Genomic DNA, 18877 nt, shown 5'->3' on the forward strand with positions numbered 1-18877 from the left:
GCACAAATCTCTACTGTGATCATCCTGCAAAAGCCAGCTAAAAATATAGCAATTTATGAACAGGAACATTTCGCAGGTTCTATGGCATCAGTGTGAATTCATAAAAAAATTCTGAGATATATAAAAGAACGTCTCCCCTTTTGGCTAGGCCAATCTAAGGCTCTGCTTGGGTGCCATAAATGTTTACTTTAGAATTCCAGTCTACCTAAAAAGGGAAGAAAAATGCATGTGTGTTGTGGTTTAGTGGTTGAAAAGTGGTATTTTTTTTTCCCCTTTTATCAGGTTTACATGGTAAACTGCTTTTTAGAAACCCTAGGTCTGAGAAAAACAATAGTTTCTCTTCCAAATTGGCTGGTTTAAAACTATTAACTGTGATGATTAATTTAGTTATCGCTAAAACTTTAAAGTGGTGGGAATTGTCTGTTTGTACAAATTTGTAAAAGATTTTGCAATTTCAGAGTCAAGTTGTATTTGGGTTTTGAAATGTGTTTCAGGTTGTCTAAGAAAGCTCATGCACACAGAAGCAGCAGGTGACAGGAGGGAAGATCGATCTTATGGCCAGGAAGGAACGGATCATGAGGAAGAGTATCTAGGTAATCACCATGCCTCGGTCATGCTTATCTGACCATATTGTTTGTTTTTCATACAAACATCATAGTTTAATCATCAGCCTCTTCGGAAGTCTTGTCTTTTATCAGCTTATTGCTTTTGACAGGCAGGGGTAGGTTCATGACTCTGTGCATGTGTTTTAAAGCTTCTCTGGGCTAGGGCTGTTAAAGCTCCTCTGAAACATTGGGAGACTCAGTCCTTGCTCTCTCCCAGACCCCTCCGTTGGCTCCTTGGTTCTGATGATGTCCTCTGTCAAACAACCTTAAATTGGGAAAATTAGTTGGGATTCATTCAGCAAGCTGGATTCGCTGCTAGCAGCATGGTGTACCTCCATTACTAAGGGCTGGATGGTTCTGTGGTTCAGACAGGATTGCTGAGACTCAGAAACAAGAAGGCTAATGAAGAGATCCAGATAAATGTTTCACCACCTCATAATCTGGGGCTCTTACTCAACCTGAAATGACCACAATTGTTATTATTTTGCTTTTCTTTTTCTGATTCTCATCTTTCTTGTCTTCCCTTCTCTGCTTATTCTTTTCCCCAGGCAATACAAGATGGTCCCAAATACCTATTTGGTTCCTATAATTAAACCAGATGTATTTGCTATTCAGTCTTAAAAGGGCCTCGCGATTTGTGAAACGGCATTTTGCGTCCAAGAAATGAGAAATTTTAATTGAGGAAACAGCATAAATTTATTCCTAATAAATTATAAATGAACTTTCAGATGCAATAAAACTCCATTTTTCACATGTTCAAGCTACCAGACTTCTAACAACTAACTTGCGTGTAATTTTGTGTCAAAAACTTTATGTTCTGCCACAAGATGAAGGTTTCCTGAAATTTATTCTCTGGTCAAAATTATTCAGTGAAATACATTTTTGCATGTGAATTGCATTTACTCTTTTTGTTGCTCTAATAAGATTACTCATGTATCACATGGCATCAGTTAATTCTGGGTGTGCTTCTCATTGTAATCATCAGGATGCGAGCACAAGTATTTGTATAACAGCTATAAGACTTGCTTCCCAGTATTTCAGCTAAAAAATTCACTTTGCATCAGGGGTTGCTTTAGTACAACTTGGTCACAAAGGAACTTTACACAAGGGACCACAGAAAAACCACTAGCAAGGCCAAAGCAAACGAGTTGCAAAATTTAAACCAATATTTGCTAGAAAATGTTTGTGGTGGTCACTCAGCCTACTTCTGAGTCCCTTACAAAAGTCCTCACCGCTGGAATTAACATTGCAGGTCTACCTAAACCTTCCTTTGAAACCAATTTGAGATTTCCCTTTTGCTCCCAATACTGGGTTTGCGTTCTCCTTGCAATTGTCATAAAACTGCCGCTTTTCCTAATGTCTGCAAAATGGATCCTGTGATTTTCCTTCTTCTGACATCGTCAGATCATCAGGCACCAACATCATCGCAGGCACCAACCACCATGTAACTGAGCTAATATGACTTTTACTCTTGCCTCAACAAGTGGAAAGACACATGCATCTACTTGGCTTTGGCTGCGTGTTCGCACAGCTAAATCTATTTGTGGGGTCTGCAGGACCCAAAACAAACTTATTTTTGCATGCCATAATCCTCAATATACTAATTTGCTTTTACTCTTGGTCTTCCACATGCTGTCCATCTTCTTCATCTGCAATGACATCCACCTACATTGCTCCTTGCAAATTTTAAAACCACTTCACTCGCAGCAGCTTGCAACAATAACTAAAAACGTTGAAGCATACCCAATACAAACATAACACTTGTGGCTCTGATGTCAGGTACATAACTCGTCCTTTGTTTTTCATTTCAAAAAATTTCACACCCCCTCAGAAAAAAGCTTTAAAAATAAATAAGTACCAGGCCTCGAGAAAATGTTGTTGGCTAAAAGAAAAGCTGGAACACAGTTTGGAGTATATTTTGATAAAGTTCTGACATTTGGATTATAGCTAACACCACCTTTAATACAACTTTAACACAATGAAACAACGTCGCTGTTACCATCTTGCTGAGGGTGGTAGAAAGAGACCAGAAAACCGAGTGCCACGTTTAAAATCACTCACAAAATATTGGCTCTCTGAAAACAACACACAATAACTGTAATTAATACCAGTCCTTTAAACTATTCCTAAAGTCCACTGCAACCTAAACCAGCGTTGTATTGCTGGTAGCAACAGCTGCATCCTAAACAGTATCAAAAATGGCAACAGAAAATAATAACTCTCCATCAGAAGTCAAAAAGTTACAATTCACTGATCTGCACCTTTGCCCTTATTATTTACAGAGCTTTTTTGGGAGGATCTCAGGACTTTACTCTTTAGCTGAGCCTCACAAGTTCAATAACCCATGAGTTACATAAACATTACTTTACAATTTGGACTATCTTCCCCGCAAAAGGAACACCCCAGGGGAGGACTATTTGAATTATTTCTTTTACAAAACCAACATTGCTTTACTCGCGCTCCCGTAGCTTCAGAGTGACCAAACCTGAAGGTCCACCCGAGCGGATCCCGGCCTCGCTCGCAGGCGGCTCCAGGCAATTCAGAGGACAGCGGGAAAAGGGCTGCAGGTTGCACCGCACCTAAAAACGCCCTGTCCAGCAAGTGTTTTCAGGGAATAGAAGTTTGAATAAAGGTTTGGGAAAATGCCTTATTTAAAACAACCGGTAAAGAAATACACGCATAAAACCGGGTTGCAATCGGCAGAAAACGTTCGCATCTTGGCAGCGCTGCTGCAACCGTGAGACGTGTTGCTTGTGCGCGGCGCTCGCCCTCCGGCCAGGGGGGATGTTCCCGGTGGACGGGGTCTCCGCGGGGAGCCGGGCCAAACCGGGGCCGGGGGGTCAGGGCTTGGCCCGGCTCCGCGCCCGCGGAACGCCTCGGGAGGATATCCTCCCTCGGGCACGCACCGCCCTGCGCGGAGAGAGGAAACCACGTCCCCTCCCGAAGGGAGGTAAAAAAAAAAAATATAGAGATATAAAAAAAGCCCTGCGAGCCCGATCTGCTGCCGGTACAGGGGTTCGGCTTTGCGGCGGGAGGGGAGATGTTCGAGGCAGCCCGGCGCCGCGGCGCAGCCGGCATCTGAGCGTATTTTTAACGCGCACCGTGCCGAGCAGCGGCTGCTCCGTGCCGGCGGCACCGGCATCTCCCGGAGCATCCAGCTGCCCGTTCACAGCGGCTACCGCGGGCGGCAGCCCCCCCCCCCCCCCCCCCCGCCCCTCCGCCCCGCAACCGACTCAGCGAGCCCCCGGGGCTCTCTGGGGCACCCGCAGCCTGGGGGCGAGCCCCCGGCCCCTCTGCCCGGCTCCGGCTGGGGACACACAGACACACACTCTCAACAATGGGCATGTTTGCAGCAACATGATATCACCTAATAACGCCGAATAAGGCAATGACTGTACGTTGAAACGATACGATCCTGCCGGTCTCACCACACGGCGGGGAAAGCTATTTGCAGATTTGCTAAGCCCTTTTGAATGAATGCATCTGCAGCTGACCTTTAACAATAGACGCTGAAATAGCACAATCTATGGGACCAGATTTGAGGGGAGGGGGACGGGAAGGGGGGAAGGAAGAGATGGGTGAATATTGTAATCTCTGCAATCTCATTCACTTCCTTTCCCAAACCTCCGCGCACAGAAGGGAAAACCGGTATTTTTCCCTTTCAACCGAGGCTCAAACGAGCCCTTTCCAACGTCGGTTCGGCCACATGGTACCCCAAAAGCCGCCGCCGGCGGGACCGGCGCGCAGCCCCACCGGTGCCCGCCCGCACCCCGCGGGCAACGCTCCGCGGAGGGGCGACTGCGACAAGGATGCTCCAGTCCCACCACCACCACCACCTTCCCTTCCCCTCCCCTCCCGCCACTCTCTCACCTTCCCTGGCTTTCAGCAAGACGGTGTTGGCAACGATGTTTTCCAGCTCCATTGACGAGCTCGGGCAGCGTCGGCGGGCAGCGGCACTGCAGCAGGACGTCACTCCCGAGGTGCGGAGTCTCCGGGCGACCACCCGCCTCCTGCCCCCTAGCGCGTTATCCCCCCGTGCATGATCCCCGCCTTCCTCCCGGCTCCTCCGCGCTCCCCCGGGCGGAGGCGGCGCTCCCCGCGCTATCTGCTCCCGCGGCGCCTCGCCCCGCTACTCCATCCTCCGCCCCGCGGGCTCCCCGGTGGTTTGAAGGCTCGGGCGCTCCTGCCTCCCTCCCCCGGGGGTGTGGCACCGCGGAGCGGCCCCGCAGCCCCGCGCAGGCGCCATCCCCGCCGCCGGCTCCGCGGGGCCAGGCACGCCGGGACGTGTAGTCCTGGGGCGGCCCCGCCGCACCTGGCAGCGGCCCCGCGGCCGCACAGCGCTCCCGCGGAGGGGCGGCGAGCGCCCGCACGGGGGAGGGCGCGGAACTCGCCGGACGGAGCGTCCCGGGCGGCGGCAGGTGGCGGGGCGGCTTCGCCGCCGGGGGAGGCCGCGGGCTGGGTGCGCGGCGGGGCGCGGAGCAGGGCGCGGGGCTCCCCGCGGCGCGGCCCCGATCCCGGTCCCGGCCCCGATCCCGGTCCCGGAGCGCTGGTGCCGGGCGCCACCCCGCGGCGGCGGCCCCTGCCCGGCCCGGGACCCCCGGCGCTGCCCTGCCCTGCCCGGGCCGTGCCGCGGCGGGTCCTGGTGCTCGTCACCGCCTCGCAGGTGCTCACAGCCGAGCGAAGGAGTCCCCGAGAAGCGGCTCGCTGCTTCTTCATCCTCTGCCGTGCCATGCACGCCTTCCTCCTCGGGATCGAGGCGCGGGCTCCTCGCCTTTCTCAACACCTTAAAAGTCCCCGAAGGAATCCCGTCTTCTTTGCCACGCTATTTGTTTTATATCCTGATACACAGTTGTGTGAGACATCAGCCACTTGTGGAAAGTTTGTGAATTTTAAGCACTGGATTACAACACAAATTCTCTTCTGTCTGCATAGGACAGATGCTCGTGTCAGCACGATTCTCGTTTTCCTGGCAACGGAGTAAATCGATTCAGCAGGTCAAGCGAAGAAAGAGGAATAAAAGCGACCCATTACTCTCGCTAACACCCGTCCCCCATCTGCGTTTGCATTGATTGAATCCACGTGAAGCAAATCAAATTAACATGCACCTTCTTATAAGCGGCGCATAGACACTGCTTTTTCTTGCTCTTCTTTTTTTATGGTACCAATCATATTTCTCCACACAGCCAGGCAGAAATGATTTGCAATAGCACGACTTGCAGACTGCCTAGAACACATTTTCTGAACTTAGGAAATAAATGAGAAATGCATTTAATCAATGATACCTTGGGCATCAGGATAAAATGGCTATAATAAATGCCTTTTGTACCCGATTAAGTGTCAAAGGTTAGAACTTTGAAAGTTGTTGTGCATGGCAGGTGACACTGCTATGCACAATCTTCCACCTCCTTTCTCCTATTGCTTCAGAAAATGTTCAGCCTCTGGAAGCCATGCCATGGTGCGGTTACTTTCTTTGTAATGCCAAGTTCTATGTAACAGCAGTTGTGTCTGTAAGTACCGGAAGATTTTTCTCTGATTAAATAATTCTTAAGGGAAAAATTGCTTCCTGGAAACCAGAGCCATAGCACAGAGATGAGGCTCCTAAGGAGTGTCTGCCCTGCTGGTTGTTTGACCACTTCTGTGCAAGGGCTGATGCTCACTTGTAAACAGAGCAAATTATGCTCAGGTTACAAGTGCATTTCACGTCTCTGCCCAGCCTGCCACTAATGCTCATCACAAGGACAACACCAGCATCACAACATGGCTGATGTTGGAAGACACAGTTACACCTTTTATTACATATAACATTTTTAGTGCTGCAAGGAACCTTCCTCTCCAAAGAAAAAAGGAACACACATGTCTTAGTCCCCATTTGTGAATCAGCACTCGCTGCAGCAGCACGCTCAACTTCTGCCGGCAGCAATGCGGTCCCAGTGTGCTTGCCACATCTCAGCACCAGGCTGTTCAGTGGGAAGGGACTTACCTTCAGGGGAGGCTCCACAGTGAGCACTGACTGTGCTTGGCGTGTAACTTTTAAACAGGTGCCTGAATGAAGAGGGCAGATCTTGAAGGTCTTAAGTTTGAGTTGCACTTGGAAACCAGCACGCGCACCCGATGGCTCTACTGCTCCTCTTTGATCCAGTATCTATAGGTACCTCTATATATGCAGAGTCACCTGCTGTGTCGCCCTGTGGGACAGAAGCATGACTCCAGCGTGCTGATGTTGTCCTATATACTTTGTGAACGCTTATTTAATTCTTGAAAGGGTGAATAGATTTATCAAGAGTTACAACAGATCTATATAGTGTTCGGAAATCCCATGGAGCTACCTAGTGTTCACGAACAGTGAAGCTCCGAAGCACTTCACGTTCCTGGCACTCCAAGGCACAGTTACACAGTTCCTTCAGGAACAGGGGCAGCAATCGAAGAGAGTGTTGTGCTGCTGCCAGAGTGCTTATTTCAACTAAGCTGGATGACTTTGCACTCAAGTGGACGAGGAGCAGTCGCATAACTTAAATATGGCTGAGCGCAGGGAGTGGAAAGCTGAGCTCTGTTACTGGACTGCTGAGATTCTGCAATAACGTGTTTGTCTTAGTTACACATCTACGTGGAGAGCCACAATTCTGACTTCATGTTTATCGGTAAGAACAATGGAGAGAGTTATCTTAATGATTCTTACAGTATTTAACAAAATAAAACTTGTTTCCAATAAATCTGAGGCAACGTGGTGCACTAGGACATGGAAGGAGTTGTCTTCACTAGCACAATTCCCTACTTTGAAAAACGAAATCAAGACAATCCGTCTTTATATCTCTCTTTTCTACTCCAGTTTTTTAAGCCTGAATATACCACTGATACACAAGGGTCTGCTTCAGCGCAGGCCTCAGATGGATGGCCCCTTTCACGGACGTGGCTCCCACGGGTTGCCAGAGCAAGTGCCACTGCACAGCCCTACTTGCCTTAAAGTCCATCAGTTGGTCTTTGCAAAACCCACTGCAGCATTTGGAGTCTTACCTCATGACTTCTTTACAGCTGTCGGTATCTTCATTTTTTGTCACCTGGAACACCTGATTCACAAAACAACAAAAATAACAAATATTAAGAAGGGGTAGATTTATTTATATCCATTTCCTCTTGTGACAACGCAGTCCTTTAATTTCAACGTATGTCCACAGCTGATTTAATGGAGCAGTCAGGTTCTCCGTGAGTGAAGGAGAGAGAAACAAGAGACCCGTGAGTGTTTCACTGCTTATCTTATTCTATTCACTGTTGTAAACTCTGGTGCTGAAATACTCAAGCATGGACTCAAAGACAGGGTGGCAGGGAAGAAACACAGGTCTTTTGAGCTGACCTAAAGATCCCGATTCAGTGCTTGCTGGGAGAAAAGGGAAAATTTAGTTTCAATATGCAGAAACAGCCAATTTTGGAAGAAAAAAAAAAGGAGAGGCTACAAAAAAAAGCCAGTTAAATGCTGAAAAAACGTGCTTTCTAACGTGCTCAGTGTATTTGGTTGTTCTGCTTTTAAGTAAAACATTTTCATCTGAAGCCTCAGAAAAAACCCTTTCTGAGTGCTGAACGTCAGGATGAAGCAAGGTTGGCGGCCATCTTTCCTTGATGGGAAAAAGAGAGGTTTGTAAACGCAACGCCAACCCCGTGCGAGACCCAACCGCATCGGTGCAATAGGAACAGGAAAGCGGCAAAGCAGAGTGCGATATTCTGAGCCGCTCCGAGGGATGAGTCATCGGCAGGGTGGGCTCACGCAGCTCCAGCCAGAAACACAGCAGCAACACACCCAGTTCTATTCTGCCACTGGAGAAAAAGCACTTGGCCTCCGTGCACCCTGCGTGAAATGTCAGGATAAGACCCCAAGTGAACCAGATGTCGAAGAGGCTTTTGCCGATACTTATCAATTAGAAACACGGCCTAACAGCAGCTATCTCCTAAATCCATGTTATAGGGCACAATTAATGCAGTAAAGCCTGTTCACCACTAGCTCGAAGGTGGATTGTGTTCGGAATCGCTTCTGAAACTTGTTCCTACAAATGGGCAAATGATTTCACCTCCTGCTGAGATTCGGTATCAGCAGGTGGGAGCGCACAGGCCCATCAGAAAGCATTTGCAGGCAGCTGTAACCTTTTAGAAAGTCCCTTTGCCTAAGGACAGAGGCTGCCATCTACCAACAGCCATGGGGTGATGCATCGTGTTGTCTAAACCGAACTTTTTGCTTTGGTTTAGATAAAAATGTTTATGTCTCTGTTGTTTCTTTCCATTTCCAAACCCTTTTTTTTCTGTTATCTATTTCCTCAAGGTAGAGGACAAAGGATTGTTAGAGCATTTGAGCACACGGAATAAAATAACCTTCTAGAAGATAAGCAGATTTTATTTTTTAAACAAGCAGACGCATGCATCCCGTACCCTGCACAGAATCTGCCATTCAATGACTCCTGGCAGCAGGAGATCTCATTTGGGATTTGCTTACCCCTTTCATCAAGTTTAGAGAGAAGCAGCTACTTTTTCACTAATGTTTTGTTGTGTTAATGATCATTTTTCAAAGAGCTCTTTAAAAACTCATTCTCACAAAACAATAATGGTAACAACACATAAGCATTATATATCACTTTTTATCAACAGAGGTCAAAGTTTTTCACCAGAAAGGCATATTTAATTATTCCCAGATACGAAAAAAAAGGCCCAAAGGGAGAACAGGCAGATAAGTATCCTAACCAAAAAAAGAATTTAGATCTCCCATCATCTGTTCCAGTGCCTTATCCACTGCTCTGCACCTTGTAACAATAAAAACTGCTCTCTAAAGCCTGCTGAAATTCCCGGAGAGTCTTTCACCAACTTCAGATGTCTCAATTTGCATCAGGCTTAAAGATTTCTAGACCTTCACATGCAAACACATCCGTGCACTGCTGAGCTCGCACTGTACCAGTATGAACCAGCAGTCCCTCACTGCAGGATGAGAGATGAGACTGGGGCCTGTCCCTCCAGGCAACAGCCTGTGGGAGACAACAAAGCAGACAACCAACAAGATTCGGAGAAAGATGCGTATATGGTACCGCTCGGTAGATTTATTTTGAACTTTGGATGGCTGGAGGAACCAAGTTTAGCACCTGCTCTAGCCTGTGCGAGAGCCAGACCTGAGGAAAAAGGAACAACTCTTTTGCCAGGTGTGTTTTGGCAGTGACAAGGTCCATCTTCAAATAGCGGGGATGCTCAGTAAAAAGCAAAATGGAAAATAAACCCGCTGTTAAATGGCAGTAGTTCAAGCTCTTGCCCAGAAGTCTGAGAAGCTGAATTGTGCTGCCTTCATAACAAAGCATGAGCAATATTTCCCCACCTGCAAGCCAAGTGTTTAAACAAAGAGTTTTAAACAAATACAACTTTCCGGGGAGGGGGGAAGGACATCGTTTTAGAATACCTCAACTTAGAAGTTGTGAATAATCATCTGTGGGTGAGACAACCATCCTCAGGAAATCCCAGCAATAGCCCTTTTCTTGCTGCCACAATACAGCTCCCGCAGCTGAGGGAAAGGAACCGCTGTGGCCCAGCTGTCACCCGGTGCGCAGTCTGCTGCCCAGCTGTGGGGGACTCAGCTGGGCGAGCACATCTCCCCGTTCGAGGGGATGCCAGGCGTGCCATTCCGCACTGCTGTTCCGGGACTCGACCCAGGTAATGGCTGATGCTTCTTTGCTACTCTTCACCAACAGTCACTGCAGTGGCACAAAGACCTCCCTAACCTCTACTGCGGATAAGTCTCTCCACAAACGCTCCTGCCCTCTCCATCGCCAGGGCTGCAAGCTACAGCATGGCTCACCCACACTGTATCTGACATTTTCTAACATACAAATAATTTACTCGCTTCCCCTTTTAGGCTTTGAGGGGTTTTTAAGCAAGAATGCCCCTAACTTTTGAAGCAACAGACATGCAAATAATTTGAATAGCTCAGCCAGTGACCTTCCCAGAAGAGTCTCCATCCAGCTGGCACTTTCAAGCAGCTCTGGTTCATCAGCAAAAGTCAAAACTGAACTTCTCTCTCACACTCCTTCAGGTTTTCCTTAGCAAAGCGCTAATGAGGAGCAAGGGGCATGTCAGGCTCTTTAACCGAGAACCTGCCAGTTCACTGACCCAGCACTGTGCTTGCACACACCTAGGCACGCATGCTCAAAAGCACATGCAGAGCTTGTGAGAGGGTGGTGAGCCTGAAGGGAACAGTTTCAAAATCAAAAGCAATAGCGATGTCTATCTGAATTCAAGGAAATCAGTGGATGCAGGAAGCTATGAGACGACTAGAACCCCATACTGGGGTATCCGTATCCTTTAGCATCCACATTTTCTTCCCCCTCATCTCACCATGGCTATAGCAACAGTTTGTCTCCTGCACCCTTGTGCAGAACATCTCCATTTTTATCATCTCCTTTTGGGCACCTCCATCACAAGCCCAGCCAGCTGCGCAGTATCTCTGTGCGTGCGTGAGCAGGTAACGTTATTCTGGCTGCTCTGCTGGGCACTACAGTTTTTGAGAAGATTATCAGAGCCACCTTTCCAGCTGCCATTGGCTACATCTGGAGTAATCGATTTAGGAGTGCCATAGAAAGGCATTAGCAACTGAAACTAGTGATGATGTTAAAGGCTCAGAAAGGTCTCAACACCCTTTTGGACAATACTGACTAACACAGCATCAAACAGTTCCAGGGCATAGTAGAGAGTTAATACCAGCTAATGATCAACCCTAACAGGCAGGTTGCACACAACCTCCCTCTTTTGAAGGCTCAGAGAGTTTACTATTACAGAGGTGACCGAACCATGCCAGACAGATCAGTACTAAGAAGAAGTTTGCTAATTTGTTCAGAAGTATAGATGCAGTATCCATTGAGCTCATCCCAGTGGTCTGGGATGTAGCTGACAGTGCTCTGGCTGCCTTTGGCCTTGGCCCCAGATACTGACAGCTGAGCTCATCCTGCTAGTGGAGACAGACTTCTCTCTAGTTCACAAGGTGGGATCTCCCCTTCGTAAAAGGCTGTAGATATTTACAAACATGAATTCTGGTTTAAATCAGAAATTACTAAAACCCAGAATTGAAACTGAGTTTCACTTGATTTGACTACTTAGATGAAGAAACACATATAAAGAAGCTAAGAAAAGAAAAGTGGACTTTCAGAAAGTATTTGATTTCCAGTACTCTGGGTTGTGCATGCTGCTTGTGCTGCTCCAAAGCACGTGGCCTAAAACAGGGTGGGCAGCTGGTGGCTTCTTGGTGAAGGTGGTCTCTGTTGCTGCCACCAGCAAGTACTTAACAAAAACAGCCTGAGAAAACCTTGTACTGCTTGACTGACTCTGTTAAAGCAGCTCCTTTAGCTTGAGTTGTGGGAGCCTGGGCAGGCTCTCTGAAGCCCCCAGCTTCAGGGAAACAGGTTTGTATGTCTCAGGTGCGGTCCCTTCCACAAGCTGTACACCATTCCTGTGTTGTTTTCACCTGGCAGACGACAGGAGGCCTGTGACAGGGTTTTATGACCGTTCTACCTCCCCCCCCGCCAAGCTAACGAACACCCCAGCTCCTCTTCCCAGGGCTGGACCAGTGTGGTTCCCTCATAATGGTCCATGCAGCAAACAGAACTGGGACACACCTCCAGGGCAGATGGAGGCCACAGACACATATTCGGCTTAATGCAGCGCTGCCCATTAGCAGCAGTAAGTGCCTGCGTGGGAAATTAGGCAATGCCTTTGGCTGGCATCAGCTCACGGCCGAGAGCAGCTAAGCAGGCACGCAGCTATCGCGCTGTAATTATTTAATTATGATTAAACAACTATAATCTGAGCGAGTCCAATAAAGTCAGAGCCAACCGCACTCCAGAAGTTTGTATCTGGAAGATTCCCGAGCACAAGCCACCCCGGGCCTGGCCGGAGGCAGCGCTCCCGGAGCCGCCCCTCCCGTCTCCGCCCCGTCCCTGCCGGCTCCGCCCGCTGCCGCCGCGCTCAACATGGCCGCCGCGCTCGGAAGGCTCCTGCGGGCCGCGGTGAGTGAGTGACCCTCCCCGGCCGCCCCCGCGCCCCCACCCCCGGCGGCCCTGACCCTCCCTGTCCCCCCGCAGGTGCCCGCCGCCGCTGCCGCCGCCGGGAGGAGGCTGACGGCGCCGCCTCTGCCCTGCGCCTGCCGCCGCTTCAGCCTCGGTGAGTGCGGGGAGGGCGGCGGGAAGACACACGCCCACGCCGCGGGGCAAGTCCCGGGCGAGGCGGCGGGATCGTCCCTGCCGGGCCCGGCCGCCCGCGCGGCTGGCGGCGGCACAGCGGGCATCTCGGTTTTCTCCCCCGCAGGCTCCTGGCGGTTCGCCCCAGCGGTGACGCAACACGCGCCGTTTTTCAAAGGAACGGCTGTTGTTAACGGAGAGTTCAAGGAGCTGAGCCTGGATGATTTCAAGGGGAAGTACCTGGTCCTCTTCTTCTACCCCCTGGACTTGTGAGTGCGGGTTTCTCTCCTTTCAGACGGGCCTCCTGCCCCGCTGAAGGTCATCGGAAGTGCTGCAGATCATTGCTGTCCAGAGGGTCCGGTTTTGCCTTACTTGGGCTAGTCTTGCCAGGCAGATGTGTCTGTTTCTAGAGCGTCAGTGATAAGACTTGGGGGCCAGTGCCTGTTGTATGCAAAACCAATCGATCTGGTGGCTGGAGAGCATCTTCTAGCTGCCAGGACTGCTTCAGGAGGTAGACTTGGCCTTGCGAGTGTGGTTCCTCTTACAGTCGCATCCCAGGGGTGAGGGCATTGCCTTGCAGTTCAGGGTCACGTTGGAGACTCTCTCCTTTTCAGCAGCAGGGCCAGCAGAACTGCAGCTAAACAGCTCCAAAACAAAAGGTAAACAGATGAGGTTGAGCCTGTCCAGAAAACTTGAACCATCAGGAGCATCCTGGGCAGTTCTGCTGAAGTTTGGTGTATGTGGGCACACGAGGGAGAATTTAACCTGCAGTCCTTTCTGTTACGGTTTCCAAAAACTCTCTGTCTAGGGAGTGTCTAGCAGAGACAGTTTCTCCATCTCTGCAAAAAATCTGTCTAGAACTGAGAGTTGGAAACTGGTGTCCCAGCTCGGTGGCCATGGCTGTTGCTTTGAGACTGACTGAAACTAATCTGGAGCAAGAAACATGGTTAAAATTAATGCAGCAGCAGCACGGTTTTTTTTAGCCTTGATAGTGCCCACAGACAGAGTCTTTTCTAAAAAAATCTCGAAAGGTTGCAGGATCATGACAGCTTGTTCTCTCTTCCCACCCAGCACCTTTGTCTGCCCCACAGAAATTGTGGCTTTCAGCAACAAAGCAAATGAATTTCGTGATGTGAACTGTGACGTTGTGGCAGTTTCTGTGGATTCTCATTTTTGTCATCTGGCCTGGATAAATACGCCACGAAAGGTATGAACTGGGCAGCTGTTTGGGGCTTTCTCTGTTGGTTTGTTTTCTTTTCACAAGATCTCCTGAGAAGAAGAATTGAATAAACAGTTGTGCAAGCACCGATACCGATAGACTGCCTAGAGTGACATAGTCAGGGATTAACTTCTACATTTGATGACCTGATTCTGATCTCAGTCTTTTTCTTGACATTTTCCTTGATAATTTGGGGCTGTTTTCGTCTTTGATTTGCTATCTTGCTAGTGCTCTAGGTTACATCATATCCTTATGCATTTGTCTTGAAAGACAAATATTCAGTGTTCATGTCACTGTCTGACGCCGCTTGTTACAGCTGATGGTTTGTGTGCACCACCACAGAAGATGAACAGCAACTGTTTAGTCCTTATTGTTAACCAGTACCTAACAGTGGTGGCTTTGGAACAGAAGCAGACCCACCAGTTTATTGGAACACCGTATCCTGGGCTGCATCCAAAGAAGCGTGGCCAGCAGGTCGAGGGAAGCAATTCTGCCTCTCTACTCTGCTCTCCTGAGATCCCACCTGAAGTACTGGGTTTAGCTATGGGGTCTGCAGCATAAGAAGGACATGGAGCTATTGGAGCAGGTCCGGAACATGGCCATGAAGATGATCAGAAGGATGGAACACCTCTCCTATGAAGACAGGCTGAGAGGTTGTTCAGCCTGGAGAAGAGAAGGCTCTGGGGAGACCTTCCAGTACCTGAAGGGCGCATACAAAAAGGCTGGAAAGAGACTTTTTACAAGGGCATGTAGTGATAGGACAAGGGGCAGTGGCCTTAAACTGAAAGAGGGGAGATTTAGATTAGATATAAGGAAGAAATTCTTAACTGTGAGAGTGGTGAGGCACTGGAACAGGTTGCCCATAGAAGTTGTGGCTGCCCCATCCCTGAAAGCACTCAAGGCCAGGCTGGATGAGGCTTTGAGCAACTTGATCTAGTGGAAGGTGTCCCTGCCCATGGCAGGGGAGTTGGAACTAGATGATCTTTAAGGTCCCTTCCAACCCAAACCATTCTATGATTCTGTGGTTCTCTTAACTCTCACTTGCTGAAATGGTTCCTCTTCTGCGATACACATGGAGTTCCTCAGCTTTCTTCAGGGAAAGAATGTGATAAAGGCAGCCTTTTACTGGAGAGGAGCCTCTTTCAGATGTGTATAAAAACGCCCACTTTCGATGATGTAGAGCACCTCGCTGGTTTGGTTAGTTGTAGAGAATCGAAGTGTCACAGGAAGGCACAGAAGCTCCTGTGCCGTCAGTCATTGCCTGTGTGGACAGCAGTCTGCAGAGTGGGGTACCTCCAGGTACGTAGCTTTGCTGTCGTGACGTACGGAGGAGGGAGGAGAGTTTGCTAGGTTTAATGTAGAGTGTGTGTCATTGCCTGCATGTTTTGTTCAAAGCTCTAAAATGTGATTATGGACCGACTGCACCGCTTTATGCGAAAGCTGTTCAGCGTATGCCGGTCAGGCACTGCTCTGCACATGGAGCAAAACACCCTGCAAAGGGTGGAAAGAATTCCATGGTGGTGCAGATGGGGAAACTGACACCCAGAGCAGCTAAGGCCTTGGTTTCCTCCCCATCTGCGTTCGAAGCTGTGTATGAGAGCTCCATTGCGGACGAGCGTTTGCAGGATCAGGGTCTGGGTGACTGAGATTACACAATGATTCCCTGATGCCACCAGGAATAGAAAAGCTAACAAAGTCCGGGCTCGTTTCAAGGATAGAGAGCTTATCTCTTTTGCAGTTCCAGTACATTGCAAAACTGAAAGAAATCTTGGTTGACTCTCCAAATAGTATTTACATGGATCGGGGGAGGGAAAAAATAAAATAGATGCGCAAAATAGAGAGAGCAGCAGAACTCTGACGTACCTAGCGTGGCTGTTAGAAGCCTTGTCTGTCCATAACGTGCAGGTTTGTTTTTCTCTTCCCTCCCTGCCATGTTCATCTTGTTTAATTTTGAACACTTAAATATGCAGTAGGAATTTTTGTATTCAAAGCTCCTGAGTAGGGTACAAGGGAAATCTTTCTGAACACTTACATTGTCGTAGGTAGCCTCTCACCACCAAAATAAGCAATTCTAAAATCCTTAGTGCAACAGAAGTTTTCGTGTTCCAAAGAAACCAAATGTTCCTGTCTACTTTTAAAAAAAACAACCAAAACCAAACAAACACCTCCCCACTCCCTTCCCCATGGCTCCTTTCATGGAGCAAATGGAATTAGATGATCTTTAAGATCCTTTCCAACCCAAACCACTCTGTGATTCTGTGAAATGGTATGCATGTGGTTTGTTGTTAGAATACCCTTAAGAGCATCGAATCCAGCAACTCGAGGATAATCCTAAAAAACATTTTGTAACAAAATGGAATCTCACTGTTTTCTCTAGAGCGGCGGTTTGGGCAAAATGAATATTCCCGTTCTGTCAGACCTCACAAAACAAATCTCCCGTGATTATGGTGTGCTGCTAGAAGGACCTGGCATAGCACTGAGGTAACGCATGATTGCTGGTAACTTGGTTGTGACACAACTCAGTCTAAAACAGGGTGAGCTACACTGGTTCCTGCTGCAGAGGAAACTGCACAAGGATTGAATGAAGACTGTAAGATGTTACTTTTTCTGCAGAGCTTCTGCTGAATCTCACCCTAGAAAAAGGGCACATGGCCATTACGGCCATTGAGAATGGTTCCATGCCTCTCTGGGAATGCATGCAGGGGAAAGCCAGCTGTTCTGCTCTGAGCGAATTCACTTCACTAGCAAACTCGTAACTCTTGATACATGCATCTAAGAATAACTACCTTGCTGAATTAGTTCATCTAGTTTCTTGTGTTTGGTCTTGGAATGTGATTTGCGTTCCCTAAATTCTTGCTCGATTACAGAGGTCTCTTCATCATTGATCCAAATGGAATCATCAAGCATCTAAGCATCAATGATCTCCCCGTCGGTCGTAGTGTGGAAGAGACCCTTCGCTTAGTGAAAGCATTCCAGTACGTGGAAACACATGGAGAGGTTTGCCCGGCAAACTGGACTCCAGACTCCCCTACAGTAAGCGTCTCCTAAATATCACTTTTCTAAATATAGACACTGGCATGTTTTTGCATGTCTGAAGGGCTGAGAACCACTTAAACATGAGGTGCTTAACTGAATCTGTGCCTCTTGTATAAATCTGAGGCTTTTATTGGTTGGACCAATTTTATCTATTCGTATGATATTAAATGTGTGATTTCTGCAAAGAAAGTCACTGATTTTCTTTTAGAAGACACAGTTTGTATTTAAAACTCTAAATTTGACTTGCACTCTCCACCACTTGTCTTCAGATTTTTTTACTTATTTAATGCCCTGCTTGATGTTTAGCAGGAAAAATGTGTTAGATACTTAAAATCTGCAAGTAAGAGCTTGTACATCATTTAGGCTTTCATATTTCAACCGAGCGCAGAAACAGGAATAGCCTATTGTTTTTATAAAGTATGCATGGACTTTGTTGGATAAAATGTTAAATCTGTATTTTTTTCCTCTTGGTTATAGCCTATAATAACTAAACTTTCCTTTCTTGACAGATCAAACCAAGTCCAGAAGGTTCTAAAGAATATTTCGAGAAAGTGCATACATAAACACTCAAATATGTGGATAAAACTCTTAGTTACCATAGACTGAGGACATTAAGAAAGTGGCTGTGATTTTTAAAAAAAAATAAAAATCAAAGTTTTCATTTCCTGATGCTTAAAAAGAAATTAAATGTTGAAATATTTACTGACTGCCTTGTCTTGTTTTAAAAAGAAGGATAAAAACTAAGACTTTTCTTCCCCCTCCTTTTTGCAAGTTGTTTCATGATTTTTTTGTGACCACTAGTCATCTTCCTGAATATGACAAGTACACAAAACACAGTTATATTCCACTGGGTTTTTCCTCTTTCCTTAACTAGGTTTGGACCAGAAAGTGTCCCGGGTTTTCTTTTCTCACGTGAAAAATTAAATTCTGTAATGAGTCTGAAACAATGAGGACTTGTTTTTAATGAATTTTGGGGAGGAAGAGATGAATCTAACAAGTAAAAAATAAAAAAAATCCCTGGTTTTGTGTGTAAGTGCACTATGACTCAAAGTGAATGTAAATATGTGCCATTTTAACCCTGCATATAGTTGAAGATGCAGTGCAGCTACTCAAGAGCATAAACATGCATGAAGAACTGGTGTTCTGCGCGGGAGATGGTAAAAAAAACTTGAACCCCAACAGTGTACTCACTGGAGCTTAATGACAGCCTCCTGTCATTTACAGCATTGCTTATTTGCTTGAATCTGCCTCAAGGAAAAACTTAAAGGTGAAATATATTGCTTGAAAACAATGTAGCACATATCTAGCTGTAACAATAAATCTGAACGCTGACTAGCAGCAGGTGTGTTGGTCTGCTTTTCTTTCACTTTTCCCCCGAAGATTCCCGTTCCTCTATTTTGAGGAAATAGGGTAAGTTGCGCTGTGTCAGAAGCTGTCTTCTCTACCTTTGTTCACAGCAAGCATTTGACAGCTGGCGCTGCCGTTCTGCGTGAGCAGGCCATAGTGAGCAGCGAGTGTGGTGCTGAGGGCTGGATAAATTGATGCAATCCTGGGTGGGTTTGTATTTTTCACCTTCCGCCCTTTTGAGCAGGAGAAAGGACGTCTGTTGTTTCCCAAGTTATCTTTATGACGCATGCCAAAGCTGCAAGGTCAGTGAAAGGAGGATAAAACAAGCCTGGCGCCGCGCTGTGCCTGGTGATGCTCCTTCCAGGTGTCAGTACTTGTAAACATCTGTTCAGTCCCAGTGTTTTAGCCCTGTTTTGTGTAAATCAACGAGTATCTCTTCCATTTTTTCCAGTAAACCTGACCTCCAGCACCTACAACAGGCG

General features: G+C 47.6%; 2 protein-coding genes across 2 annotated transcripts in view; one reads left to right on the forward strand and one right to left on the reverse strand.

Moving 5' to 3' along the window:
* The window catches only part of GRK5 (G protein-coupled receptor kinase 5), a 167033-nt gene extending 162506 nt beyond the window's left edge, over positions 1-4527 (reverse strand). The window contains exon 1 of the mRNA XM_086617015.1: positions 4476-4527. Coding sequence (XP_086473141.1) covers positions 4476-4527 — 52 coding nt within the window. The remainder of the gene's footprint in view (positions 1-4475) is intronic.
* Positions 4528-12586: 8059 nt separating this feature from the next.
* On the forward strand, positions 12587-17748 carry PRDX3 (peroxiredoxin 3). Its single transcript, XM_086616573.1, has 7 exons — positions 12587-12622; positions 12698-12776; positions 12921-13062; positions 13865-14000; positions 16390-16493; positions 16880-17045; positions 17558-17748. The coding sequence occupies exons 1-7, from the start codon at positions 12587-12589 to the stop codon at positions 17609-17611; spliced, it is 717 nt and encodes a 238-aa protein (XP_086472699.1). The 3' UTR covers positions 17612-17748.
* The last annotated feature ends 1129 nt before the right edge of the window (positions 17749-18877 follow it).

The sequence above is a fragment of the Tauraco erythrolophus genome, chromosome 9, assembly GCF_009769465.1.
Source record: "Tauraco erythrolophus isolate bTauEry1 chromosome 9, bTauEry1.pri, whole genome shotgun sequence".
Taxonomy (NCBI): Eukaryota; Metazoa; Chordata; class Aves; order Musophagiformes; family Musophagidae; genus Tauraco; species Tauraco erythrolophus.

Coding starts and splice junctions, on each gene's coding strand:
- PRDX3 (XM_086616573.1), top strand. CDS start 12,587: ATGGCCGCCGCGCTCGGAAGGCTCCTGCGGGCCGCG. Junction 12,623..12,697: donor GAAGGCTCCTGCGGGCCGCG/GTGAGTGAGTGA, acceptor GTCCCCCCGCAG/GTGCCCGCCGCCGCTGCCGC. Junction 12,777..12,920: donor CTGCCGCCGCTTCAGCCTCG/GTGAGTGCGGGG, acceptor TCTCCCCCGCAG/GCTCCTGGCGGTTCGCCCCA.